The sequence below is a fragment of the Recurvomyces mirabilis genome, assembly GCF_035927965.1.
Source record: "Recurvomyces mirabilis strain CCFEE 5264 chromosome Unknown scaffold_4, whole genome shotgun sequence".
NCBI lineage: Eukaryota > Fungi > Ascomycota > Dothideomycetes > Mycosphaerellales > Teratosphaeriaceae > Recurvomyces > Recurvomyces mirabilis.
The window spans coordinates 334,757-361,125 of NW_027041938.1; the positions used below are offsets into that span (position 1 = coordinate 334,757).

A 26,369-nucleotide genomic window follows, 5' to 3' on the forward strand; every position below is an offset into this window, starting at 1 on the left:
GACATGAAATTTGAAGCTTCGACCAGGAACACTGCCTCCAACACACAATTGTCGCAATGGGTCTGGAAGAGTTTGAGAAGGAGTTAGCGGCCGGTAGAGATGATGAGGTGAAGGAGAATACTCACCGTAGTCGTGATGAAGAGGGGGAGAAAAGACATCACCGACACCATCACCGTTCACATCGACTCGGAGGAGATGAGTCGCGGGATGCAGAACGACGGCATCGACATAAGAGACATCGGGAAGGACGAGAAGACGAGGATCGCGAACGCCGACACCGGAAGCGCCAGCGAAGTGACTCCCCGAAGCCTGCGAAGAAGGAAGAGGGAGTGAAAGTGTTCGACAACCACAACGCTGAGGATGAGGAAGACGAATGGGTGGAGAAAGAGGCCATGACAGCACCACCAGGAGAACAGGAGTTAGACGATCTTATTTCAAGTGCCACTGAACCCATACAGCGAGATTCATGGATGCAAGAACCCTCTGGCCAAGATATCGAACATGTCAAGAGTCGCAAACCCACTGCTCCACCCAGCCAATTCGTAGGCGCGAAGAACAACCACGAGTTCAAGGTACAGGAGACGCAAATTAATCAGCACTTGGCTGATTTACAGAATGACTTTAAGGCTGATGATGGAGAGGATGCTGCGAAGGTGGAGGATGAACCGGCGCAGCATGAAGTCTCCTACACCTTTGGCGATACCGGGAGCCAGTGGCGGATGACGAAGCTGCAGGGGGTGTATCGACAGGCGAAGGAGGGTGGACAGGGTGTGGAGGATGTCGCGCTGAAACGGTATGGTGACCTCCGCGACTTTGACGATGCACGAGAGGAGGAGAGGGAGATGGACAGGAGGAAGACGTATGGTAAAGACTATGTGGGTCTGATCAAGCCATCAGGAGAGCTGTTCGAAGAGCGTAAGATGAAGGCTGGTCTGCACCGGCAGTCACAGAGTCAGTCTCACGATGCTGGGCAAGACGACCTCCCACAAGGTGAGGTAATGCCCGAAGGTGACGCTCCCAGCACTACCCAACCCCTCGACCAAACAGCCCTCAACAAACTCAAGGCCCAGATGATGAAAGCCAAACTCCGCAACGCCCCAGACGCCACCATCCTAGAAGAACAATACAACCGTGCCGCCTCAGCCAGCCAATCCAACACCTCCCAACCGGGCGTCGTCGTCCTCAACAAAATGGACAACCGCCACCTCGCCAGCTCTCGCACCAGCGAAGTCACCGCCGTCTCCAGCAAAAGAGGCCGTGAACGCGGCCTCGTGACCGAGAACGAAGACATGAGTATATCCGACATGGTCCGGCAAGAAAAACGCTCCCGCACCACTAATGCAGGCAAAGACTTCGCGGAGCGAATAGCCAAAGATGGGAGATTCACGGATAATCTCGATTACATGGACGAGAACGCCACGAACTTATCTAAGAACGTGATGAAATCCGACATCAACCTCCGCACCACCGCGATCGGGGATTTCAGCAAAATGCAGCGGATCCTGGATTCGTGCCCTTTATGCCATCATGAGGATAAATCCGACCCCTTACCTACAGCGCCCATTGTGAGTCTAGCGACAAGAACATACCTCACGCTCCCCACGGAACCAGAGATAGCGAAAGGCGGCGCAGTGATAGTCCCGATCCAGCATCGTCTCAACCTCCTCGAATGCGACGATGATGAGTGGGAGGAGATGCGGAATTTCATGAAATCCCTGACGCGGTACTATCATGCGCGGGACAAAGGGGTGATTTTCTACGAGAACGCGGCACATATGCTTTCGCGAAAGGGTCACGCAACACTGAACTGTATCCCGCTTCCCTTCCACCTGGCGGAAACAGCACCAGCCTACTTCCGCGAAGCTATTTTGGCAGCAGATGAACAATGGAGTCAACATCGTCCGTTAATCGACACCCTCGCCTTGTCCCAGAAAGCCGGCGGGTTCGGGAAGGGAGCGTTTAGGAAGAGTATGGTGAAGGAGATGCCTTATTTTCATGTTTGGTTTGGACTTGATGGCGGATTGGGACATGTGGTTGAGGATGCTGCGAGGTGGCCTAGGGGGGATCTGTTTGCTAGGGAGGTGGTGGGGGGGATGTTGGATAAAGGGCCGGAGGTTGTGAAGAGGCAGGGACGATGGGAGAGGAGGGATGCTAGAGTTGAACGGTTCAGGAAGAAGTGGGGGGAGTTTGATTGGACAGGGGTTTTGATGGAGGGATGAGAGGATCGGCCGCTGTAAATTGTTATCGGGGATTGAAGGAAACGTGTTTTCGCAGACCCGGTCCAAAGAAGAAGTTGGGGGGCAAGCTTCGCAATTCATCGAGCCGGCGATTCACCTGTCCCTTTACAAAGCTGGCGCGCTAATCGAAGTTGACCTTCTTAGCGCCGAAACTAGCTCACCGCCTCGAGATGAAGTGAATGGTAGAAGTCGCTTGCCTAATGAGGTATAGCGCCTTCCGATCCGGCGGTCAAGCATTCTTGCGAGGCCTTCGCTATGCTCCACCCCTTCGCAGCTCCTTCCTCGACATCTCCTCCCCGCTGATCGCCTCACCGCTCTTTACATCCTCATCTCGGACGACTTCTCGCATTCTCGTCCTAGTCAGCTCACGTGACCCCCATATCTGCGGTGTCAGTCCTTTCCCACTATCGTGAGGAGGACTTTCCAGAAGGCTCGCCGCTATCGACGTGCTGGAGTCAAGTGGTAGGCAATGTAAGTGAGGAGGTATGGACATCTGACCCTGGCTTGTCTGCATAAGGGAGACATTTGGTGCCGTCGTGCGATCCCCTACATACCTCGTCGTGGCACATTCCCCATCCCTCTCGAGGACGAACGCATGTCAGACGACTACAGCCGCATTCATAGTACGAATATAGCCATTGCTCAGCCCAGCCATGGGTATCAACGGCTTGCGCAGTCAGATCCTCGGTACATACAGCCTCACACCACCTCCTGCCAAGTCCACGGCCAGCGCTAACCATCACTAATCCAACTGTAGCCAACGCGGCCGAACTCTTCCTCCACAAAAACACCGGCCCCCTCGACCTCCCCCCAAAACTCCTCCTCCTCATCATCCGCCGCAGCGACAAAGGCTACCGCGCCGTCATCCTCTCGAGCAGGATCCTACGCCTCGAGGGACCGGAAGGCCATTCGGCTCAGCAGGCTCTGGAGTTGTTGTTGGAGTTGACGGCGGAGTTGTTGGAGGAGGTATGTGAGACGTGGGAGTATGTTTTTGCGCCGGGGGAGGAGGTGAAGGTTTTTGAAGATGGGGCGAGGATCGTGGTTAGGGAGGGGTGATGGTTTGGGGTTAGATGGGGGCCTGTTCTGGTGGGCAATCGTGAGTGGCGAAAGTGTCGGGATGACTAGGTGGTGGTGCTCGGGGTGAGTGCCTGGCAGATATGAAGGACGAGAGGAGACGGTTCTCATGCTGCCGCTTCTACGCTTCATACCCGATCCGGTCAAGTCGGACAATTGCATACAGTCTCATTACACTTGGTGAGGTCTCCTAGAGGTGGCAGGCGTCACCCGTCGCACTGAACCGGTCATTCGCTAGCTCCGACTCTCGCATTACCAGTCACTCACCATGAAGCACGTCTTGTAGCCCGTGAAGTGACCATCAAGTGAGGGAATATCGAGGTGTCGAGCTTCACCCGAACCTCTGAACGGCACAACCGCTAGCGTGGACTCTGGCGAGGCAAGGAGATCGCCACGACGCACGAGCTTTCATCTTCGCGTCACTTGTGGATGTGCGATGAAAGGGGTTTCTGCGAGGGTGTTCATCCTCATCTAAGGATATTAGCCGGCATTTGCTTCCTCTGCCACTGGGAAGTTTATGGGTAGCATGGCAGCGTGTGCTCATACATCTTGCTATGGGTCTGAACCTCCATCGTGGTAGTACCTGCGGATCGCTTGTTCATTCACGCAACAGGGTGTTTGAGGCGTTCGCTGGCCCAAGCAGGTTCTTGTCATTACTTCGATGATTCGGTTGGCGATACTCCAATGTCTGCATTCGCAGTCCCACTTTACGGCATGGCCTTCATGCTTCCCAGCTGGACCCTATGATGTCTCCAGGCGCATCTCAACCCCTTCAAGCCGCCCTTCCTTATGCTGTGATAAGTAGACAACGATCGACATCCGAGTCGAGGGCCAGCACACTTCACGCTTTGTGACGACCGAGACGAAGCCAGCTCGTAGTGGAGAGTGGTATTTCATCACACCCAAAGATAGCCTCTACATTTCTTCGCACCACAATTGCAAGGCAACTTGTCCTCATTACTCGGATCAGCAGCAGCCTCAGCACGTTGTCGCAGCACCTCTTCCTCTTCCTCCTCATCCTTATCCATATAGTCGAAAGTGAGCTCCGTCCCGGCGGGAACATCCTCAATGGCGAAGAAAGCCAAATCGTAGACTCGCAGATCATGCTTGTTATAGCTGACTGTGTACTGGCGAATATTTGGCTCGCAGCTGTGATTGATGAAACGTGTCGGGCCACCCATGAATTGGCCGTCTACGACATAGCAGGTGTCCGGCGTCAGGTCCTCCGCATCACCAACAAATTTATCCAGGCTGTAAAGGTATGATGACTTGTCCTTTCCGGCCTTTGACTCGCGAACGTCCGCTTCGGCATTAGTGATCACCTCGCCAATGTACGTGTCGATGAACTCGCCCCGGATGAGCTCCTCGTCGCACTTCACGCCCCAACCACGATTGGGAGTCTTGAAGATGACCAAGGGCACTTTCCGGCCTTTCTGAACGACTCGGCTCTTGCAGACAGAACCGCAGTTGCAATTCAGGTTACACTCATAGATCGGATAGCGCTGATCAAGATAGAACGTTTGTAGCTTGCTGGGCATGTGCGGGTTGTCCTTGTTAGGCTTCTGGTACGGAAACCGCTTCGGCAGGTCTGTCGTGTTCACAAAGTAGCCTTTTTCTTGCTTCTGCTGCAGATGCTGCTGGTAGCGTTCCTCGTTCTCTCGCTTGAGCTCTGGCTCGTTGACTGCAGCGAACTCAAGGCAGGTACACAGTCGAGGGTACTCGCATCCGATGTTCTGGCCCATGTGCTGTCTGCATGGATATTGGCATCCTTCGTGTGCATCTGGATCGCTGCGATATACACCAGGCCGTAAGGTGAAACTGTCGATGAAGGTGAAGTCTAGTGAAGGCGCGGTATTGTCGACATAATTCTCCCAGCGTACATTGCGTAGACGGCCTAGCTTGTTCTCGAAAGCTATGCGAATCTGCTGTTCAGCCATGGCTGTGGTCGCATGTGCTGCAGCCTGTAGCATCGGAGCATCTGGTAGGTTAGCTGCATTACGCTTGACGATGCCCTCGTCGCGTGACTATGACCGTCAGTCTTTAGTCTGCATTCCAATGAAGTGAGTTCTTACCTTCTTTGCCAGGATTTTACCTTCCTTTCTCTGCAGTATACCATTGTAGACCTCGAAAGTGCGTGAAACGACTTCACTTGTCGTTGTTATCGAAGAGGAGCTGCCAATGGAAATTACAGAAGTCTCCCGACTGGGGAGTGGAGTGTCCTTCCGCAGTGAGGTGGCAAAGTTGGGTGCGCTCTGAGTATCCGAATCTGATGAGTCGGGTGACTTCCGCTTCAGACCTGGAGTTGTGGGCTGGCCATTTCCATCTACCCGCCGGCCAGCTGAAACGCTTTCCAGGTACAGCTGCACATGATGGAGGCTGGCACTCAATTCCGCCAGGCCATGCCATGAGCATATTGCCCCTGGCGGCACCAAGGGATCTTTTGGAGTCTTCCAGCCAACGAGATACTGCTCCTCCTGGATCGTGTTGTATTAGGTTAGTGTGCGCTATAGGTCTATCGGGTAACTTACATCGTTGTGAAGGCGGTGGCAGATCACCTTAGATACGTGTTTGCACGCGACGCGATATGTATTGGTCTGTGCGTATTGAAGTGAATTCACCGAATAATTGATAGCCGGAGGCATTAAAGAACAAGCTAATAGAGCTAGGCTTGGTAGTAGTGTTTGTCTTCGCTCTTTCTTAACAAGCTCTTGTTATTAACTGCTTGGGGTAGATAGTTAGAAGACTAATAACAAGCGCTGTTAGAGCCTTAGCTTTATATAAAGCTTACGTAAGAGAGCTAATATATATCTATACTAGCGCATACTAGCTATCTAATAGCTATATAGATCTCTTATAGCTATTATCATCTACTATATAACTAAGAAGCGAAATGTTTTCTAAGGTTAAAAGTACTCGAAAGGAGAGGAAGTAGGTAGCTACCGCGATATTCTACCTCAATTAGTAGATAGCAGAATCATACTAGTCCAAAGCATGTTCGGAGCTAGCGTCCTCTAAAGCCGACCATAGTCAAAATTTCCAAAAGCTCCAGCAAGTCTTTCGTCTTGCGCCGACTACATTCGTGATCATATCTCACAATGGCGCAACCTGCGAACCCCTTCATGCGACAGCTAACATCGAGCGGTACGTCTCCATAACCTCAATTCTTGACTTTCGCACCCGCTGATAAACATAACGTTACAGACCGCAAAACCCGCCTCTCAGCCCTCTCATCTCTACGAATATACCTCTCCTCGCGCCCCGCGACACAACCCTTCACCCCTCTCGACCTCCAAAAATTGCACAAAGCACTCTTCTACGCACTATGGATGCAAGACAAACCCCTGCACCAACAAAACCTCAGCAAAGATCTCGCCTCTCTCGTTGACAAGCTAAAGGGACAGGAGAATACTGTTATCTGGTTCGATGCTTTCTGGTTCACCATATCCCGAGAATGGAGCGGGATAGATGCATTGCGGATGGATAAATTTCTATTTCTGGTCCGCTGTTCTTTGGCGAAGATTTTTGAGATTTGTGTACAGCAGGGTTGGCAGGGCGAGGTTGTGGAAGGGTTGTTGGAGGGATTGGAGAACAGTCCTTTGAGCGCGAGAGATGGGAAGGTGCCGGATGGGTTGAGGTATCATATCATTGATATCTACGTGGATGAGCTGGACAAGGTAGATGTGAAGCGTGAGGTTGTGCTTCAGGAAGCTTTGGCGCCGCTGAGGAAGTTGGGAGAGGAGACGTTGAGTAAGGTCGTCAGGAAGAGGGTTAAGGAAGCGTTGCAGGATGAGAGGGTAAGTGATTGGAAGGGCGAGAAGGCTGAAGAGCAGAATGGAGATGCAGACGTGGACGGCTCTGACAATGAGGACTTCGGTGGCTTCGACGATTGATACGACACGGCGTCGAGCATTTGACAATTAGCGTAGGAGTTCGGCAAGTTCAATACCCAGAGGACCGGATATGAAGATAGCTGATCTATGATTTTCTACGACCTATCCAAGATTCGTTCTACCCAATAAGATCCACGCCACCTGCTTGCCCGTCACCAACTCCAGAACCTGATCAACCTAGCACTTGAGCGAGAACTTCGCGCTGCGGTCCGCATTCATAGCACCCCAGTGCGTCTCATCCTGCTTGCTGCCGTTGTCACCAATGCTGACTGGCTTCCATGGCTCGTCGAAGGCCTCGAAGTAGAAGACATTGACACCCCAGTCAAGCAGACCACAGACCGCCTGGCTGTAGAACTCGCTTGCAAGCTGGGTGCTAGCAGTAGCAGGGCCGTAGTTAGTGCCGCCATCAGTAGGCCAGCCGGTCTCGCCATTCCAGAACTCGATCTTGTCGAGCGAACCAGAGATGGACTGGACGCGGCCGAGAGCTTGCTGGACATCGTCGAAGTAGGTGTAAGTGGCGCCAGCGCCGACTTCCTTGCCCTGCCAGTAGCTAAAGGCGTTGGCGAGGATGAGATCGACACCGCCTTTGATCACGGCATCGGCCGTACCATCGGCGATCTTGTTCCAGCTGTCTGCTGTGCCGACCTTGATGTTGGGGAGGACAGACTTGATGTCGTTGATCTTCTCGAGCAACTGCTCGCCGGTGAAATTACCACGGTAGAGCGTCTCGCTGCCGACGGTGACGGCGTAGACCTGATCGGGGTATTGGGTAGCATAGGTGGTCAAGGCCTGCTTGTCGGCGTTGTAGCTTTCTTCGACATCGGGCCATACGCCCAAGATGACCTTGAAACCCTTGTTCTTAGCGGCGGGCAGGATCTGCTGAGCGCAGTTGCAGTCGCTGGCGGCATAGCCGCGGACGAGCGTGGAGCCAGAGGCGGCCTGGATGGCGGAGAAGTCGTCTTCGTAGTCCTGGGTGTACTTGCAGCTGCCGTCAGGCTTTTTCGTGCCGAGAGCAAAGCCTAAGTTGCCTTTGCTAGACTGTGCGCTAACGGAGGCTGCAGCGAGCGCGATGCTCGCGAACAGGGTGGTGGTGCGCATATTGGTTGTGATTACCCGCAACGTTATTCTTAATCAATGTGCCGCGGTTTCAGGTATGGGTCAGGTAATAGAATGTGTGGTGATCCCAGAGTGTCTGAATCTGGGGTATGTAAAGGAACGACTGCACAATGCGTGCGAAAGGAATGTGTATAGAAGAGAGGGTAGCGTAATATAGTGAAGGAGAACAAGCGGTTGGATCAGTGTCTGAGGAGCGCGTCTCGAAGCTCAGGGGAGGTATTTAAGGTTCTCGCTTAGCTCAGGCGTTTGGCGCTAGTTCACGTGCAAAAAATATTCGAGTGACCAGGTCCATTAGCTGTGTGCGACTTTTGCCTACACCCACTGCTTTGCAAAAGAACCACAATGGCCGCCACAAAACGAAAAGAAGCACCATCAGCAGCTGCCAAGGACGTGAAGAAGCAAAAGACAGTGCAAAACAAGAAAAGCAGACTCGACGCAGCAGCAGCAGAAGACGAAGAAATTGGTGGGTTCTCCGATGGCGAGGATAATGCAGTAAGAGCGCCGCCAGCGAAAATCAACGGCAGTAGCAACAACAATGATTCGAAGAACTTCAAGCTGGAGACATCATCAGCTGAAGCGCATGCGAAGCAGAGACAACTGGCCAAGGAACGGAAAGCTGCCAAGCCCAACGCAGATGTCATCGCCCGGAGCAAGAAGATCTGGGAACGTCTCAGACGGAAGAGCCATGTTCCACTTGAGGAACGCAAGCAGCTTACCGCTGAGTTGTTCGAGATCATCACTGGACGAGTGCGGGAATTCGTGTTCAAGCACGACAGTGTGCGAGTTATACAGACAGCACTGAAGTACGCCGATCGCACACAGCGAAGGATCATCGTGGAGGAGCTGAAGGGTGATGTGCGAGAGCTGGTAGAGAGTCGGTACGGCAAATTCTTGGTTGCAAAGATGGTGGTGGAAGGTGACCAGCAGGTCCGAAACACTATCGTACCGCAATTCTATAGCGGTGTGAAGAAGTTGATCAACCATCCCGAGGCTGGTTGGATTGTGGACGATATATATCGTCAGATTGCGACCCCGCAACAGAAAGCTGTCATGCTACGGGAGTGGTATGGACAAGAATTTGCACTCGCCAATCGCAACGTCCAGGCCGAGGATGCAGAGAAGGAGTCGGCGGATTTGAAAGCGATACTGGAGAAGGCGCCTGAGAAGCGACGACCCATCCTTGAGCATCTTCTGCAGATGATCAACTCGCTTATACAAAAGAAGATGACAGGCTTCACCATGGTCCACGATGCCATGCTGCAGTACTTTTTAGCATTATCTCCTGGCACAGAAGAGTTCACGGACTTCCTGGAGCTCCTCAAGGCCGACATAGAGACGAAGGCGGAGGCGAAGGACAGTACAGATGCAGCTGGTGGCGGCGATCTTTACCGCAATCTAGCGTTCACGAAGAGCGGCAGCAGATTAGTGTGCCTAGCTCTTGCATACGGCAGTGCAAAGGACCGCAAAGTCATCTTGAGGTGCTACAAAGACAACGTCGAGCTCATGTCATTGGATCAATACGCCAAGATGGTGCTGATCACAGGTCTCGATGTACCCGACGATGTCAAGATGAGCGGCAAAGCTATCTTATCTGAGCTGCTTGGCCAGAGCGTAGAAGGCGAGGAAGCACGACTGAACAGGTTGGAGGAAGTGTCGACCAACCTGATCTCTCGCGTACCATTACTTTACCCACTCGCAGGTGATGCGAAATGGTTGATGAACGACCAGGACAAAGCCCTGCTCACAGAAATCCACGAGATACGAAAGATCACGTCGAAGAAAGATCCAGATCTGCGACGGAAAGGGTTGATGGAGTATCTTGCTCCTCCCATGCTCGAGTTCGTGGCGAAGAGATGTGGGAATTTGGTGAAGACGAGTTTTGGATGCCAAGTCATAACCGAGACACTTCTAGAAGCCAGTAGCGACTCAGCTACAACGCAAAAAGAAGATGCCAAGACCGCTGTGGCGCAGCTTGCACAAGGCAATCCATTGGACGCTGAGCACGTCGCCGCGAACGCGGCAGCTGGTCGCATGCTGAAGACGCTTGTGCTTGGTGGTGCATTTAATCCAGAGACCAAGACGACGAAGCTTGCGGAGGGTGAACTAGGTTTCGCCGATGCGCTATTCCCTGTCATCTCTGACACTTTGGTTGACTGGGCATGCTCGCCGAGCTCATTCGTCGTCGTGGCTTTGCTCGAGAGCGAAGATGTATCAGATGACACAAAGAGTCAGGTACGCAATGCGCTGGAGCAGGGCAAGAAGAGCATTGAGAAAGCAGCCAAAGGAGCCGACGTCGCGAAAGCCGATGCTGGATCTGATGGTGAGAAGAGTAAGAAAAAGAAAGCGGAGGGAGGGAAGGGCAACGCTGGTGCAAAGATTCTGTTGGTGAAGCTAAAAGCTTAGTGTAGAATTGAGCATGTATCAACACTGCCGCACGGAATCATCTTCGTGCGGGCGACACATTGCTCCTGTGTCGTGGTGCGTACAGTCCGCTCAGATCTCCAGAGCTTGCATATCATTTCGTCTGGGCACGCAGCCACCGTAGCACTATGGCGTGAATCCTGTCGCCGCTTACATCTTCCATATCATCTTCATGCCATCCACCAGGTCCTTCAGACGTGCTTCGACACCCTTGAGCCTGTCATCGTTCTTCTTCCGATCTTCGACAGACTTCTGAGCCAAGGTATTGTGACGCTTATTGGACTTCTCGAGCTGCACCTCGAGGTCCGTCAAGCGCTTGTCGTTGATGCCATCGCCATCGGCAATGCCTTTCTCGATCTTGCCAATACGAGCATTGACACCCTCGATCTCGGTATCGAAGCTGGTGATTGTGGCACGAAACTCTTCGATCGACCCTTTCTCCGTAGCAGGACTGGGAGGCTTGAGAGTGTCGATGCGCTCAGCAAGCGACATGATGTATCTCGACATGTCTTCTTGCTTCTCATTGATCTCAACGAGTTCGTCTTCGATCTGCTGACTGATGTGGTTCTTGAGCTGCTCGGGAAGCAGCTTCGTTGAGTCGCGTAACTCTACGCACTCCTGCTTTGCCTGCTCGGCCTTATCGTGAGACTTCGCAGCAGTCTTCTTCACCGAGTCCACATCGTTGATACGCTCCTCCTTCTCAGCCTGCAGGGCGCAGCTCAGCTCGCACAGTTCTTCGCGAAAGCTCAGAGAAGTTGCGTTGCAGTCCTTGAGGGTGACAGCAAGCGATTGCAGCTTCTCGCTCACCAGCTCGCTCAATTTAGATCGCTTCTCCCTTTCCTCAGCGACCTCGAGTTCGAGGTCAGAGATACGGTCTTTCAGCTCATTGACCTGTTCGTCCCCAGATCCAATAGCGCTGAGTGCCTCCGCGGGCACAACCGGCTGCTGTTGCATGTTTGCATAAAGAGCCTCAACGTTCTTCTTCGTGAAGTACATATCTTGACCGACTCTCAGAAATTCGCGATCGTAGAGCGCTGACATGCTTGCGCGAGACTTCGCCTCGATCTGCATCCAGGCATTGAGACTTCCAAGCTTGTCCTCGATCATTTGCAGGCCAGTGGACGCAGTCGAAGTTGAAGCAGGTTGGCTTGCAGTAACTACGATCTGCTGCATCTTTGACTCAAGCTCATTGAGGCGTTCGTCGATTGTCTTGGGAAGATCTTCCTGGTACGTGGCCTCAAGGTCATTATGACTGTAATTGTTCTGTCGTCGGTGTCAGCCAATTCCCATCTGGTGAGGCTGCGTGTTTGGACTACCATGTTCGTTCCCATGTTGGCGGCAGCTATGTGTCGCGTCATAGAGAGGCTGAGGTATGTTAGGAGGTTGAATCACGTTGCGGTTACAATATCTCAGGTTGTGCCCTCGAAACTGATGTGAATGTGCGAACCAAGCTTCTAGCTTCTTCTTGGCTCATCGACGAAGAGGGAAAGTGCGATGTTATCTCGTTTGCATGTGTTCCTTCCCCATGGAGAAGGAGAATACGCCCTGATCCGACCTGCGACAGACGACACTCCAAGGAATTCAAGCGACCGATGGTCATATCGTGGCAATAAGTCAACACGATGAGACTCGATCCCGGACTCCACTGCTTCTGAAGCCGCGGACGTCTCCAGCATCTAGTGCAGCCTCATCACGATATCCAAGATCTCTCGGAGCGTCACAATTCCTTCACAGCCTTCTGGGCCTCCTCAAATGCCTCGTAGTAGGAGCCATACATGGCGAGACGACAGAGCACACGATCTCGCGACTGCCACACCTCAACTGTCGTGCCTTCGAACGGCCCACGAACCTCCTCCGAACTGTCAGCCATCGTAGTGAGATCTGAGTAGTAGCGGTATAGCATGTCTTACGTGTAAGCATTATCGATGAGTCTCTCTTGCTCATGCTTCCGGGTAATCGCTTTCGCGAAGTTCTTGAGTTTGTGCTGTACTATTGTTAGCAGGCAGGTTTGGATACTGAGAGATGCAAATAAAACATACCACGTCCTTCTTGAGCTTATCGGGCGGCTTGTTACCTGTTTTACTCGAGTCTTCATTCCCTACCTGGCTAGATCCGCCTGTGGCAAGGCGCGCTTCGATAGTGATGACTCTAGCCAGAAGTTCGGTCTCGAGACTATCAAAACGTCCTTGGAGTTGCTCGCGCTCGAAGTCCAGATCAACAATAAAGTCTTTCGAAGGTGTAGGCAGTTGGCAAGGTCCGTCTTCACGTCCTCCTGTAGTATCAAGGCCATCCAGCTCGTGCTTCAGTGCAGTGAAAAGAACCTTCGAGTTGAGCTTGTAGGTTGTGAGCTTCTCGAGGTGTCTCTCGGTCCTGATTAAGCGAGCCTCTTGTACCTCAAAGCGCTGCTGATACTGCTCGAGTAATTGGCCCACGACACGAAAACGATCGTCGTTGAGCGAGCCGTGGTCGCCGTATGGATCTAAAACCTAGCTGTCAGCGGGTTGTGGCCGTAAGATGGGCTCATCCGAGCAACACACCCTCGGTGGAGTTCTCAGAGGACGCATAGCCTGTTAGATTGGCCTTTGTATGTGGCACTTGCTCGACCTCATCACAGCATCTGCGCTCGAGGTCTGTCATACGCTCGGCCAGCTCTGTGTTGGCATTCTGCAGGTCCTCGCATCGTGTGCGTAACTGTGTGACGTCGCTGACGAGGTTGGTAATGCTCTCCTGCATGATCAGGTCGTGGGCTGACGTAAAGAGGTGCTGGGAGATGTCAACATCGCTTTAAGATACTTGGGAGCGGGACGAACAACCTTCACGGGCTGCGAGTCGTGCTGCTTGTCATACTCTCCGCTGTATGGCACAACAGCTGTGCTAGAGGCGTTCGAGGTCAACATCGCCGCTCCTAGTGACGATCCGGAAAACTTGGGTTTGCAGAATTCTCGTATGTCAACAAAGCTGATTGTTGTGCTTCATGCGATTTCTTGACGGCATGAAAATGATCATGCAACCATCCACGGAAATAGCAAGAGCGCAGTGTTGGCAATATTGGCAAGAACGACCGACCTACCAGACGCCATCATGAGAACTCATAAGCAAAGTCGATGCAGGCATTCCGAGCATTCAGCGACCGCCAGACTGATACGATCAGGTAGGCATCACGATATTTCACATTGTGTCCGGGTCTTCTGGAAGACATATTGATATCTAGCTATCGGGCGTGGACAAATGAAATATGAAGAGTCGAGTTGATGAGTTGATGGAGACGGCAAGATTCCGTCATGGCGGTATGGCGGCGTGGGCCGCAACGGCGTTCGAAGCGTAAAAGTGGAGTCAGGGTTCGCGGATCATGATTCTGTAGAACGCGCGTTGGTGTATGTTCAGTGTTGCTGCTGATGGGCATACATTTTGAGCATACCCTCCTCCCTCGCTCGAAATCACAAACGACGGCCTACCTCCTGAGGCGAAGTCCATCCCTTATCAATACGACACTGAACACGACAGGAAATCCAGGGCCATCAGCACGGTGTTTCATCCATCCGCGTGCCTAAGGATTCCGACTTGCAGCACCCTGAGCATAATAATATTCCGGATCATCATCCCACTACACAGTCGTTCACGCCCGACATACCTCAACAAATGCAGTACTCGCAGCATATACACATCCTAAGCGCGGAGCGCTAGCTCAATGGCCTCGGACGATCCAGCGCACCGCCGTAATCAGTCGACAAATTCCATCCCCCTCCAAGACCTCAATGGCAACGGCACACAAGAGCATGGCCTGGGTGTCATCAGGAGTGAGTCGCATAGGCGAACGCTTAGTGATCGTGGACGAGCGTTGTTCGTGCGAGGTCGGGACCGACCCGAGAACAGACGGTATGCGCCCATCAACGAGCGCTCGCCTAGCCCACCACAACGACCATCACGCGGCACACCTCTGTCGCCAATCGCCATAGTGACCACACCAGATGGCGCTTCATCACGCATACCTGACCAGGATGACGAAGCGGGTATGTCACCTGTTGACGACCGTGGAGCATTTCAGGCCGCCATTGGCTTTGCGGGACTGAGCTTCAATGCAGGCTTCGATTCTCCTGACGAGGATGATGACGATGCGATTAAGGTGACGCCGCCACGACCTTCGAGATCGAGTCGGCCAACACTACCGACCATACGAACAATAAAAGACCCGGATGACATGGTTGCTGTGGAGCTGAATGATGGGCCGGATTTCTTCTCGCCGATTACAGGACATGCAGACGAGGAGGATACCATGCCGCTTACCGATGCCGCACGTATGCGATCGTCTACACTTGCGGCACCAGTCACACCCGATGGTCAACGGCACGACAGACAACGATCTCGAGCCAACTCAAACCTGAGTGTCCGCTTTTCTCCAGGACGTGGTCGAAGTAGCTCATACTTGGGCGACGATTTGCCACGACTAGAAGCAGGGAGTCGGACATCTGGGTCCGATTACGATGGAACGAATTCAAGTCGCCATCGTTCATTGTCACCCTCAGCTGCAGAATCGCCATTCCAACGGACTGGAACTATGCTGAGGAAGATGTCTCAGCGGGTGGTCAACGTCAGCAACGAGTCAGACATAGTTGAGCGAAGTAGGCAACGAAAGCTGTCTTCGGCGAGGCGTCCATCGATCGTCGGTCCTCCTTCGGGACATGTAAGTCCGAATATTGGAATGGACGGTGCACCGCCCTCACCAGCAAGCGAAAAGGCTGTATCTCCGATCATTGCACCAGACACGCCACCTGAATTGCCGGTAACTGATCGCAATCCACTGCGCGGCAAAGCACTTGGTATACTACCTCCAGAAAGCAAGCTGCGACAGCGACTTCTCGCACTACTTGTCCATCCCCTGTTCGAGCCTATGATATTACTTCTCATCGTCATACAGACCATCGTACTTTCAATCGACGCTGCAAACAGTGTCTACGACGAGGCCGATCACAGGCCCTTGAAGTGGGGCCACCACTGGACAGACTTTACGCTGTTCGCGATCTTCAACGTCTACACGGTCGAGATCGCGATCAAGGTTATGGTATCTGGGTTTGTGTTCAATCCTCGCGAGTACAGCACTATAGACCGGAGCGTCAGCCTCCAGAAAGCCCTGGCGAAGAAAGCGAATGATCTCTTCGCGCTTCAAAGGAAACACTCAGTCAGGGGCAGGCAGGATGAATTCAGTGTCAGCCAACCAGAGCCGCCATCGCTCTTACGAACCTTCACAGCTCAGCCATTCGAAGATGTGCCTGGTGGCTCACGACAAGCCCAGCGACATCGTCTGGCTTACCGAGCATTTCTGCGGCATTCCTTCAATCGCCTTGATTTTATTGCAGTGGTATGTTTCTGGATTAGCTTCGTGCTCTCGGCATCTGGTGTCGAGGCCAATCATCACCTCTACGTCTTCCGCATGATGAGCTGTCTGCGTATAGTACGGTTGCTTGGCATTACTAGCGGCACTTCCGTGATTCTGCGCAGTCTGAAGCGAGCGGCCCCGACGCTTCTCAATGTCGCTTTCCTCATCGGCTTCTTTTGGCTGCTGTTCGCGATTATTGGTTTGCAGAGCTTCAAGTCAAGCTTTCGCAGAACATGTGTGTGGAACTGGCAAAACCAGACAGAGCCCACGCAGGGTGAATATGTGCTGAACGCATACGGCAACTTCCAATTCTGCGGTGGTTGGATCGCGGCAAATAACACACCCATGCCATGGTTACTGGCGTCTGGTGTCCCTAACTCGGGTGAGCCAAAAGGCTACTGGTGTCCGTTCGGTTCGACCTGCGTGGAAGGAGAAAATCCGTACAGCGGTACTGTGAGCTTCGACAACATTCTACAATCTATTGAGCTGGTCTTCGTCGTCATGACATCAAACACTTTCTCCGACTTGATGTACTACCTTACGGACAGCGACTATCTAGCAGCGGCCATCTTCTTCGCTTGTGGCATTGTCTTCCTATCGTTCTGGCTTCTCAACTTGCTAATCGCAGTCATCACATCAAGTTTCCAGGTCATTCGAGAGGAGAGCAGGAGTAGTGCCTTCATGGTAGACGACCACGATCCGACGGAGGATGAAAAGCACTTTACTGAAGATCGCCCAAAACGTCGTTCGCATGGTCTGAAGAAGATATACGACAAACTACACTGGCTCTGGATCGCTGTCATTGTCTATGGATTGGTCGTGCAATGCCTCCGGACTGCCTATAACCGGCCAGACACAACTCATTTCATTAATGCTTCAGAGCTTATTGTCACTGTTGTACTGCTCATCGAGATCGTGCTACGCTTTGCAGCCGATTGGCGCGACTTCTACCGACATCGCCGCAATTGGGTCGATTTGGGACTTGTCATCATCACATGTGTCATCCAGGTCCCGATGATACGACATTCTGGACAGCCATACGCTTGGCTCACTATCTTTCAGGTTTTGCGGATATACCGAGTCGTTCTGGCTGTCAAGCTCACCCGAGATCTCATCACACTTGTCTTGCGACACGTCTCTGGTATCCTGAACTTGATCCTTTTCGTGTTCTTGCTCACCTACCTCGCGGCCATCTTTGCATCTCAATTGTTCCGTGGCGAGCTCCCACCGCAAGACGACGCTGGCAATGACATCTACGTCAACTTCAGCACGATCTACAACTCGTTTCTGGGCATGTACCAGATTCTGTCCTCCGAGAATTGGACGACGATCCTGTACAACGTTACGCGCTTTGATGTACAGTACGGCACAGCTTGGATCGGCGCCACATTCTTCATCTTGTGGTTCATTCTGGCCTTCTTCATCGTACTGAATATGTTTATTGCTGTCATCCAGGAGAATTTTGACGTCAGCGAGGATCAGAAGCGGCTGCAGCAGGTCAGGATGTTCTTGCAGCAGAAGGAGACACAGCTTGGTAGCTCGAATCACGGGACTCTATCACTGAGCACGATCTTCAAGTTTGGCTATGCGAAGCGACAGGATCCGCTGGACTTTGGCAACGCTGCGGTGGACATGCTGCTGAAAGATGCCGTAGTCAGGGACTTTCTTGATGAAGAAGAGAATGCGGATGGAGAACCTGCAACACCTGCCTCCGGCATTAAGCACACTGGCACGAATTTTGTGAAAGAGAGCAGTGGATGGTTGGAGACTGCACGAGATTGGACTGTCAACAAGCTCTTTCGTCGTGAACCGAATCCCTTCTATGCTCGACTACAGCTCTCAAAAGCATACGAGGAGCTCGACCCGCAAACCCTGGCCAGAGAAGTGGTTGAGGCGACTGAACAGCGCAAAGTAACGCAGAGAGAATACTTGGGTCGCCACCCAAACTACAACGTCTCGCTCTTCATGTTCAGACCAGACAACCCTGTCCGAAGATTCTGCCAGCGCATTGTCGGTCCAGGTCGAGGTAGTGATCGTATACAAGGTCTCGATCCAAATCCGACGATTTGGTACACCTTCTCGATTTTTATCTACATGGCCATTGTGGCAATGGTGCTCCTGGCTTGTGTGACCACGCCGCTATTCCAACAAGAGTACTTCAGGAAACATCGCGACCTCAGCATGAGTCTCAATTGGTTCTCATACACGGATATGGGATTTGCTGCCTTGTTCACGATCGAGGCGATCATCAAAGTGATTGCGGATGGCTTCTTCTGGACACCTAATGCTTACTTCCGCAGCTCGTGGGGTTTCATCGACGGTATAGTGCTCATCACACTTTGGGTCAATGTTGTCACCTTGCTATACAATCCGAGCGGAGGCTCTCGTGCTGTCGGCGCTTTCAAAGCACTAAGAGCCCTGCGATTGCTGAACGTCAGTGACAGCGCTAGAGATACATTCCACTCTGTCATTGTACTGGGCGGCTGGAAGGTTGTATCTGCGGCCTTCGTATCGCTGAGCTTGCTCATTCCATTCGCCATCTACGGCCTGAACTTGTTTGCCGGACAAATGCAAGAATGCAACGACTCATCTGGTGCTGTCTATAACCTCAGCGACTGTGTGGGTGAGTACATGGCTTCGCCATATAACTGGAACTTTCCAGCACCACGGCTAGCATCGAACAGCTACTATGACTTCGACTCGTTCGGCGGTGCGCTCTTCATTCTCTTCCAGATTGTCTCACAGGAAGGCTGGATTGATGTCCAGCAGAGGGCGACGTCTATCACAGGCATCTTTACACAACCCAGTCAGTTCTCACGGATGGGCAACGCCATCTTCTTCGTCATCTTCAACTTACTCGGAGCCGTCTTCGTCTTGACATTGTTCGTATCTGTCTTCATGCGCAATTACACGGAGCAGACTGGCGTGGCGTTCTTGACAACCGACCAACGGTCATGGCTAGAGCTACGGAAGCTACTGCGGCAAGTAGCTCCTAGCAAACGACCAAACACGAAGAAGAAGCGAGAAGGCTGGCAAGAATGGTGCTACCGTCGTGCAGTCACCAAGAATGGTAGATGGCAGCGTAGTGTGACCATCATCCTGGTCGTGCATCTGATATTGCTCTGCCTGGAGTGGTATCCCGAATCGAATGGTTGGCCGAGAGTGCGAGATTACATTTTCCTCGGCTTCACGATGCTGTATATCGCAAACATCGTCATCCGAATTGTTGGCCTATCTTGGACACGTTTTCGCAAGAGTGCTTGGGATGTCTACTCCGTCTTCTCCGTTGCAGGCACATTCGTCACGACTATCATCATGCTCACAAACCTCGACAATCGCGACTACCTGCAGGCTCATAACTTGTTCCTGGTGTCTATTGCATTATTGTTGATCCCGAGGAACAACCAGCTTGATCAGCTGTTCAAGACCGCCGCCGCCAGTTTCACAGCAATTGCAAATTTACTAGCCACCTGGTTTGTGCTGTTCTTGGTGTACGCCATAGCGTTGACTCAGACATTCGGTTTGACGAGGTTCAATGCGAATGAAAACAACAATCTTAATGTGCGGACTGTGCCCAAAGCACTGATTCTGCTCTTTCGCACTTCCGTTGGCGAAGGCTGGAATCAAATCATGGAAGATTACGCCACCGTTGTCTGGCCGTACTGCACGGTCGGTGACGACTATCTGGAAGGTGACTGCGGTAGCCCTGAGTGGGCTCGAGCTCTCTTCGTTTCCTGGAACATCCTGAGTATGTACATCTTCGTCAACCTGTTCATCTCGCTTATCTATGAGAGCTTTTCGTATGTGTACCAGAGAAGTAGCGGGCTTTCGGTCATCAGCCGAGAGGAGATCAGGCGCTTCAAGCAGGCTTGGGCAGAGTTCGATCCGAACGGCGCTGGGTACATTTCCAAAGAAGCGTTCCCGCGTTTTCTTGGTGAGCTTTCGGGTGTCTTTGAGATGCGGATATATGATGGCGACTTCACCGTGCGGTCACTTATGGAGGACTGTAAGGTGATACCCAGTGGTGGCTCCGCGCTGCCTCTTGATGGTGGCCCGGGAACGTATGAGATTGACATTGACGCCTTGAATCGGCGGTTGAGAGAGCTGCCTGTGGATGAGATACGAAGGCGACGGACACGCATGAACACGTTCTACGAAGAAGTCCTGGTTTCGGCAGATCCTGACAAGGGCATACCATTCAACGCACTCCTGATGATCTTAGCCCACTACAAGGTCATTAGCGACAACAAGAGTCTGAAGCTGGAAGAATATCTGCGTCGTCGAGCTCGACTCCAACGTGTCGAGGAGGCTGTCAATCGAAATGTTGTGGTGGGCTTCTTCGATACACTCTACTGGTCTCGGCGCTTCAGACGTGCTACAAATGCGAAGAGAAACGCACGCATGACAGCAATACCATCATTCGGCGTTCCGGAGATCTTTGTGCAGGGAGACGAAGACGATGTGTCGGATGCGAAGAAATTCGACGTGCCGTCAGTCAGCGTGACACCCGTCGACTTTGATGTGATTAACACAGCAGCTAGCCTTGGAGTAGGCCGCGCTCCTACCAGTGGCTCAGATGCCGGAACTAGCAGGCCAAGTGCGCAAAGCAGCATGATGCGAAACAGAAGTGGGTCGATACAGCATTCAGATGGCGAAGCTGATCTGGCACCACCCTTGGATCACTCACCTCGCCTGTCAGCACGTCATAGACCATCGGCCTCGTCAAGTAGTATTCAGCCCGACTGGCATTTTGCAGCGGCCATGGAACCCGGGGGACCAGGTATCTCACCACCACCGAGCCCGAACTTGGCGCCTACACCGCCAGGCCCACGAAGTCGTGCTGGAAGTGCCGTCAGCCAGAGCGATATGATGAACGTGTTCTCATCGAGTCCATGGGGTGCGAGTATGGAGCGGACGATGACCACGAGAAGGACAAGCACGAATCCGAGACGGCCATCCTCGTGATGCATCTACGATAGAGGATGAGTAATTTCCAAGCAGGGTGATTCGAATAAAGTGATGAATGTGATTTTTATGGCGTTCTGGAGGGATGATACCAGTATAGATGTCTCGATGGAGGTGCTCCTGTTTGATTATAAAACTTGCAAGCGGTTTCAGCGTATTATACGACACACCTAATAGCATCACATGGCATTTGATGATAGCCTTGTATACGAATCTGTCTTCGCCTTCTGGTGTAAAGTCATCTTGGGCCTATCCTACGGTCATTGAGCCGATATACATCATAATTACGATCGTGTATCTTCGTCATCCCACTGCACCCGCCATTGTTACACAAACACAACCCACTATCTGACGAAATGGCCCTCATAGTAATCTGCAACGCTACGTTACAGCCGTATACAGATCTACAGCCGTTAGGCTGAATGCACCAATCACAATGGAGCGAATCGATTCGCTCTAGTGTGCTTCTCATGTTTGTACTGTTTGAGATACACCCGCCGCACGTCCTCATGCACATCATAACCCCAAATGTGACATCCTCCTCCTTCACTGATTGTGGAGGAGATGACCAGGACCGAATTCGCGGTGCTTGGCCCGCGCTCGTGAGACATCTCGGGGCAATGACCTGCTGATTGCTTGCGTTGCGGGTATCAGTGCAAGATAAGACTCGCACAGCTTCCACTCGATACCACAAGTCCCTCACTTTTTGACCTCATTCGCAACTTAATCGGCACAGGTGGCTTGCGGTGTGCTCTTGGACTGAGACTTGCATTGCGGTGTGCGAGAAGTGGCAGCGTTGCTCTTTCGGACTGCTGGTATTGCTCCGCCACGAGTTTTCAGATACGACTGACAATCCACCGCTGGGCTGGCCTGGGCGCGGACATTGTTCATTTAACACGACTGCCACCTGCAGAGGGCATTTCACTGTAGCGGTCAGCGACTTGCCTGATATTTTTGCACTTACATTTACGAGGACTGGCTCTGTGGATCAGAACAGACTGCGCAGTACTCTTCGAACTCTTACATTACTCTCTGATCGCGCCTCTAAACGAGCCCGACGATCGACTCGACTGCACTCCATTCACAAACTCATACAAGAATGCCTTCTTACAGTCTGCGACCTCTCCGGCCACGGCAGTCCCTCCAACGCCTAAGGACAGTATTCCGACCATCGACACCTCCTACCTCTGCGCCTTCGACTTGCTCAACGTCACCACTATCGGCTGAAAGGTCGATGTCCGGTGTCTCTTCTGGGTGCTCGGGGTTCAGCTTCAGCAACATGTCGTCCTTGTCCTTTGGCGACAGACTAGACACACGACGAGTCATACGACGACAGAAGAGTATGGCCGAATTAGAACAGGACGAGGAAAGACGACTTGACGATGCCCTCGTCAGACTGATCGAGCCGAGACCATACGCAGGTCCTGCACTGGGTGGGATTGAGGAAATGTTGGAGGGTAGTGCATAAGCACTCGGAGGTCTGATGTTATCTGGAGTATGCGTTGGGTCGTGGTATCGGGCATGGTACTGCTGGCTCCACCAGGTCTGGCGCCCAAGTGTTGGCGGTCATTGTCCTTAATGTGTGTCGAACAATCAGTGGCACGAGCTCATCTTGACATGAGCATGGATAGGCAAGGCGACGAACGAACTTGCCACCTGATATCTTGGGACGGTGTAGGTCTATTATAGTGCTCGTACCGATCATGATCATTTCTCCATGAATCTGCCCAGTGTCTCATTGCAGCTTTTGACCAGGATGGAGAATTGGAACAAACGGGTAGTCCTGTCTCCTGCTGACCAAAGCACCTGCTACCAATGGGCACGAGGGTATCTGCCATTGGATGTCTGCATTGCAGCTGCTCTGGCGGATAGTACGCGCTTCCCGAGAGCAGCCGTCTGGAAGCTTTGGCATGTGAAGGAGCACACCAGGCCTCTTTCCCTTTCGTCCATGAATATTGCACGAACACGATGTCGTTCCAAGCTGCAACACCATGTCTGCTATGCTCTACAGTATTAAACAGTCATGGCAATATTAACGAAAGCATGGAACACCATCACAGCGATATGGCGAGCCGTGCTTGACATCACATTCTTCTGGTGGCCAGTATGCATGACCTCGAGCGGATAAGATACAACGACATTTGCTAACATGGACAGCATCTATACGAACGCGTAAACACTAAGCAGCAGACCGAAGCCCTTCTCCAAACACTCGACGAGGCACCGAACTATGAAGAGTGGCATGCAGCGGCTTACCAGCTCGATGAGCTTGTCGGCAACAATGACTGGAGACAGGCGCAGGCAAGCAAGGATTACGATCACAGACTGATATTTGCTCGTGAGAAAGAGCACCTCGCAGCACTCCAGAAGGGCGACCTCATCACTCTTGTGCGATATTTGCGCTGCGGCGTGGTGCGGAACCTAGGCAACATCACCACCCCCAAGCTGTTTAACAGAGCATACTCTGGCACAAAGCTTCTGATTGAGGATTATGTACTACATGCTGCGACTGCAGTCAATTTTGTCAGCGACTATGACACATCTCCTGGTGCTGAGATGACCCATCAGCAGAAACTGGAGACGATGCATGATGCGCGGCTCAGCTTGGGACGTACTTGTCTAATTCTCCAAGGCGGCTCTGTCTTCGGTCTCTGCCATCTGGGCGTGGTCAAGGCCCTTCATCTCAAGGGGTTACTGCCACGAATCATGGTTGGAACAGCCACTGGAGCCTTGATGGCCGCGCTAGTAGGAGTGCATACAGAAGACGAGTTACTGGACTTCCTGAGTGGAGACGGTATCGACCTGAGTGCTTTCACCGACTCGTCGCATCGTGCGGCTGACGCTACCAGCGCAGCGCACACACGACATGGCTGGTTGTCAACACTACTACGTCGCGCAAGGAGATTTGCTCGAGATGGATACCTTCTCGATGTTGACGTGCTCGAAAAGTGTGTACGAGCGAATGTTAGTGACATCACGTTCGAAGAAGCTTACGAGCGCACGAGGCGGGTGCTGAACATTACCATCTCTGAGCTTGTTGACGGCATGCCGACTCTGCTCAATTACTTGACAGCCCCACATGTCTTGATCTGGTCGGCTGCACTGGCTTCGAATGCTTCGGATCCCACTAAGTCACCAGTGACCTTGATGTGCAAGACCAGAGATGGTAGAGTCGAACCCTGGGATCTTGCTGTTCACGCGATGAAGGCAGCGAAGAAGAATTCTACCAAGAAGAAGCGTACTTGGAAAGGAGGCAGAGATACACCACTGTACAGGGTGGCAGAGATGTTCAACGTCAATCACTACGTTGTTTCCCAAGCACGTCCATATCTTGCCCCCTTTCTGTCCCCCACGGCGCATCATTCGAGTTCCCTGCGGTCTAGCCGGGAGTCGTGGACAGCCTTTGCGATGCGGATGATTGCCATGGAAGTTCACCACCAGCTCAGTCAGGCCGACAGATTAGGTCTACTACCAAAAGGCATCCGCCGTCTGCTCATAGATGAGACCGTGCCGGGCGCCTCTTGGACTGTCGTACCCAAGGTTAACGTGAAAGACTTTGAGCGTCTGCTTCGAAACCCAACTCGAGAGGCAGTCGACTACTGGATACTGAAGGGCGAACGATCGGTATGGCCAGCCATTTCAGCTCTCAAGATTCGTTGCACAGTCGAGATCGAGATCGATCGAGCCTACCAATTCGTACGTCGCAGGAGACCATCCAATGGTGAGGTCGAATCACATGCGCCGGCTGGGCAAGGTAATCGGGTGAGTCCTGCCGGTTACTTCGTGGCTGATTCTGTTCATGCTGACTTTGATATCCTTGTAGCAAAGGAGGCAGCAGAGGACTGCATCGCTTGGCGCCTTATAATACCATGACTATTCACTCGGCTACGGAAGCAGACGGAAGTGTACGAGGACGAGAGTATGCCAAGAGTTGTACGCACCATAACTAGGGAACAGCTTTCGGCTGCTGGGCCGAGCCGCCCAACGCCAACAAACATCACACGCACATGCATGCACGTCATTAGTTCTCGCGTTTGCGCCCCTCTGCATGTGAGGACAGTAGCTGCACACCATCTTGGTCACTTGCGAGACATAGATCGGCGAACACAGCTTCTGATACCAACCAAGCCTTTGACCCAATCACAGATCGTCGAGGCGGTACTACAACACCACGCCAGAAATTGCTGTCCGCGAGGAGCTGCGTAATGCTCGACGCTCTGTGAAGCTAATCCTAGTACCGAGCGTGCCGGATGGCAAACTGGAAGTCTCTTGGTCCAGGATCTGTGGTTGGGGCCGCACACAAGACCCTCCTTGTGACCTCACCTCTTCGCCTCTTGGCACTCGTATGTCCAGACCTGCTGCCGTGTTAAGGTACACTCAGCCTCGGGGCGATAAGATACAATATCTTAGGCATGTACTATATCCTCATGCTCCCCTCATTGTTCATTCACTCCACTCCATCGCAACCTCCTCAATTGTGAAGCATTACTTTCGCCACTATGTACGCCGCAAGGACTTATCAGACGACGGTCCAGCCCAAGAAGGGTCTCACTCGCTTCCTACGCAGCTCGAACCAAAGCCCACGACCAGCCGCGGAACGTACTCGAAGCTATAGCAAAGCACCATTAGCGCGGCCACGACTCACAACGTCTCCGAGCTATCGGGCTCCTCCAGCACCCCAGTCAAAGCATGTGCACTTCGGTGGTGCAAAGGTCGTCGGCTACTCTGCCGAGACAAAGTCGGACATGAGACAACCGCAGCGTCCGTCTACTTCACGGCGATCTACATACCATGGTGGAGAGCTGCCGAAGGCCCGCAGTCATCATGGTGGTGACGGCGGACGCACCAAGCATGACTCAGTCAGGACGAAGCGCTGAAGCAGCCTTACTGGTGGCCACCAAGACTTGGATCTGCACAAATACTTCACGCGCCAATGGACTAAGACTTCACACCATTATGAGTGACGATGAAATCATGCCAATAGAACACACCCAATCCCAAGTCACAAACCTTCGTTCGGCTCGCACCTGTTCATTCCGAGGACAAATCGATGACATGACAGTCGACTATGCAAGCCGAATGATGTGGAGTAACGACCTGAGCAAAGAGGCACCCCAAACGATAACTCCGGCCTAGTACACGAAGTGGGTAGTTATCGCTGGCATTCTAGTAAAGTTGTGATCCAGGAATGGTTGGGAGGAAAGTGAGGGTAGAGACCTGATGAGGCGATGATGTACAGTACTATAAAAATAATGCCAAATGCATGCAGCAAAGCATACCACCAGCAGAACA

At 52.5% G+C, this 26,369-nt stretch overlaps 10 protein-coding genes across 10 annotated transcripts; 6 read left to right on the forward strand and 4 right to left on the reverse strand.

Annotated features, from left to right (window-relative positions):
* Positions 1-56: 56 nt before the first annotated feature.
* cwf19 (Pre-mRNA-splicing factor cwf19) lies at positions 57-2,219 on the forward strand (the record flags this gene model as incomplete). The annotated part of the gene is made up of 1 exon (XM_064834669.1): positions 57-2,219. The coding sequence occupies one exon, from the start codon at positions 57-59 to the stop codon at positions 2,217-2,219; it is 2,163 nt and encodes a 720-aa protein (XP_064697540.1).
* Positions 2,220-2,890: 671 nt separating this feature from the next.
* Positions 2,891-3,293, forward strand: LTS14_001962 (uncharacterized protein; the record flags this gene model as incomplete). The annotated part of the gene is made up of 2 exons (XM_064834670.1): positions 2,891-2,924; positions 2,995-3,293. 2 exons carry the CDS (start codon positions 2,891-2,893, stop codon positions 3,291-3,293), a joined length of 333 nt encoding a protein of 110 aa, XP_064697541.1.
* A 914-nt stretch (positions 3,294-4,207) lies between these two features.
* On the reverse strand, positions 4,208-5,953 carry LTS14_001963 (uncharacterized protein; the record flags this gene model as incomplete). The annotated part of the gene is made up of 3 exons (XM_064834671.1): positions 4,208-5,335; positions 5,384-5,785; positions 5,840-5,953. 3 exons carry the CDS (start codon positions 5,951-5,953, stop codon positions 4,208-4,210), a joined length of 1,644 nt encoding a protein of 547 aa, XP_064697542.1.
* Positions 5,954-6,406: 453 nt separating this feature from the next.
* On the forward strand, positions 6,407-7,201 carry LTS14_001964 (uncharacterized protein; the record flags this gene model as incomplete). Its single annotated transcript, XM_064834672.1, has 2 exons — positions 6,407-6,452; positions 6,513-7,201. The coding sequence occupies 2 exons, from the start codon at positions 6,407-6,409 to the stop codon at positions 7,199-7,201; spliced, it is 735 nt and encodes a 244-aa protein (XP_064697543.1).
* A 177-nt stretch (positions 7,202-7,378) lies between these two features.
* On the reverse strand, positions 7,379-8,299 carry BGL2 (glycoside hydrolase 3 protein; the record flags this gene model as incomplete). Its single annotated transcript, XM_064834673.1, has 1 exon — positions 7,379-8,299. One exon carries the CDS (start codon positions 8,297-8,299, stop codon positions 7,379-7,381), a length of 921 nt encoding a protein of 306 aa, XP_064697544.1.
* Positions 8,300-8,659: 360 nt separating this feature from the next.
* Positions 8,660-10,720, forward strand: puf6 (Pumilio y domain member 6; the record flags this gene model as incomplete). The annotated part of the gene is made up of 1 exon (XM_064834674.1): positions 8,660-10,720. The coding sequence occupies one exon, from the start codon at positions 8,660-8,662 to the stop codon at positions 10,718-10,720; it is 2,061 nt and encodes a 686-aa protein (XP_064697545.1).
* A 168-nt stretch (positions 10,721-10,888) lies between these two features.
* LTS14_001967 (uncharacterized protein) lies at positions 10,889-12,069 on the reverse strand (the record flags this gene model as incomplete). Its single annotated transcript, XM_064834675.1, has 2 exons — positions 10,889-12,001; positions 12,055-12,069. 2 exons carry the CDS (start codon positions 12,067-12,069, stop codon positions 10,889-10,891), a joined length of 1,128 nt encoding a protein of 375 aa, XP_064697546.1.
* A 386-nt stretch (positions 12,070-12,455) lies between these two features.
* LTS14_001968 (uncharacterized protein) lies at positions 12,456-13,471 on the reverse strand (the record flags this gene model as incomplete). The annotated part of the gene is made up of 4 exons (XM_064834676.1): positions 12,456-12,597; positions 12,649-12,722; positions 12,778-13,217; positions 13,276-13,471. 4 exons carry the CDS (start codon positions 13,469-13,471, stop codon positions 12,456-12,458), a joined length of 852 nt encoding a protein of 283 aa, XP_064697547.1.
* Positions 13,472-14,426: 955 nt separating this feature from the next.
* Positions 14,427-21,077, forward strand: CCH1 (calcium channel protein; the record flags this gene model as incomplete). Its single annotated transcript, XM_064834677.1, has 1 exon — positions 14,427-21,077. One exon carries the CDS (start codon positions 14,427-14,429, stop codon positions 21,075-21,077), a length of 6,651 nt encoding a protein of 2,216 aa, XP_064697548.1.
* A 2,023-nt stretch (positions 21,078-23,100) lies between these two features.
* Positions 23,101-24,942, forward strand: TGL3 (triacylglycerol lipase; the record flags this gene model as incomplete). Its single annotated transcript, XM_064834678.1, has 3 exons — positions 23,101-23,181; positions 23,235-24,839; positions 24,901-24,942. 3 exons carry the CDS (start codon positions 23,101-23,103, stop codon positions 24,940-24,942), a joined length of 1,728 nt encoding a protein of 575 aa, XP_064697549.1.
* Between the last annotated feature and the right edge of the window lie 1,427 nt (positions 24,943-26,369).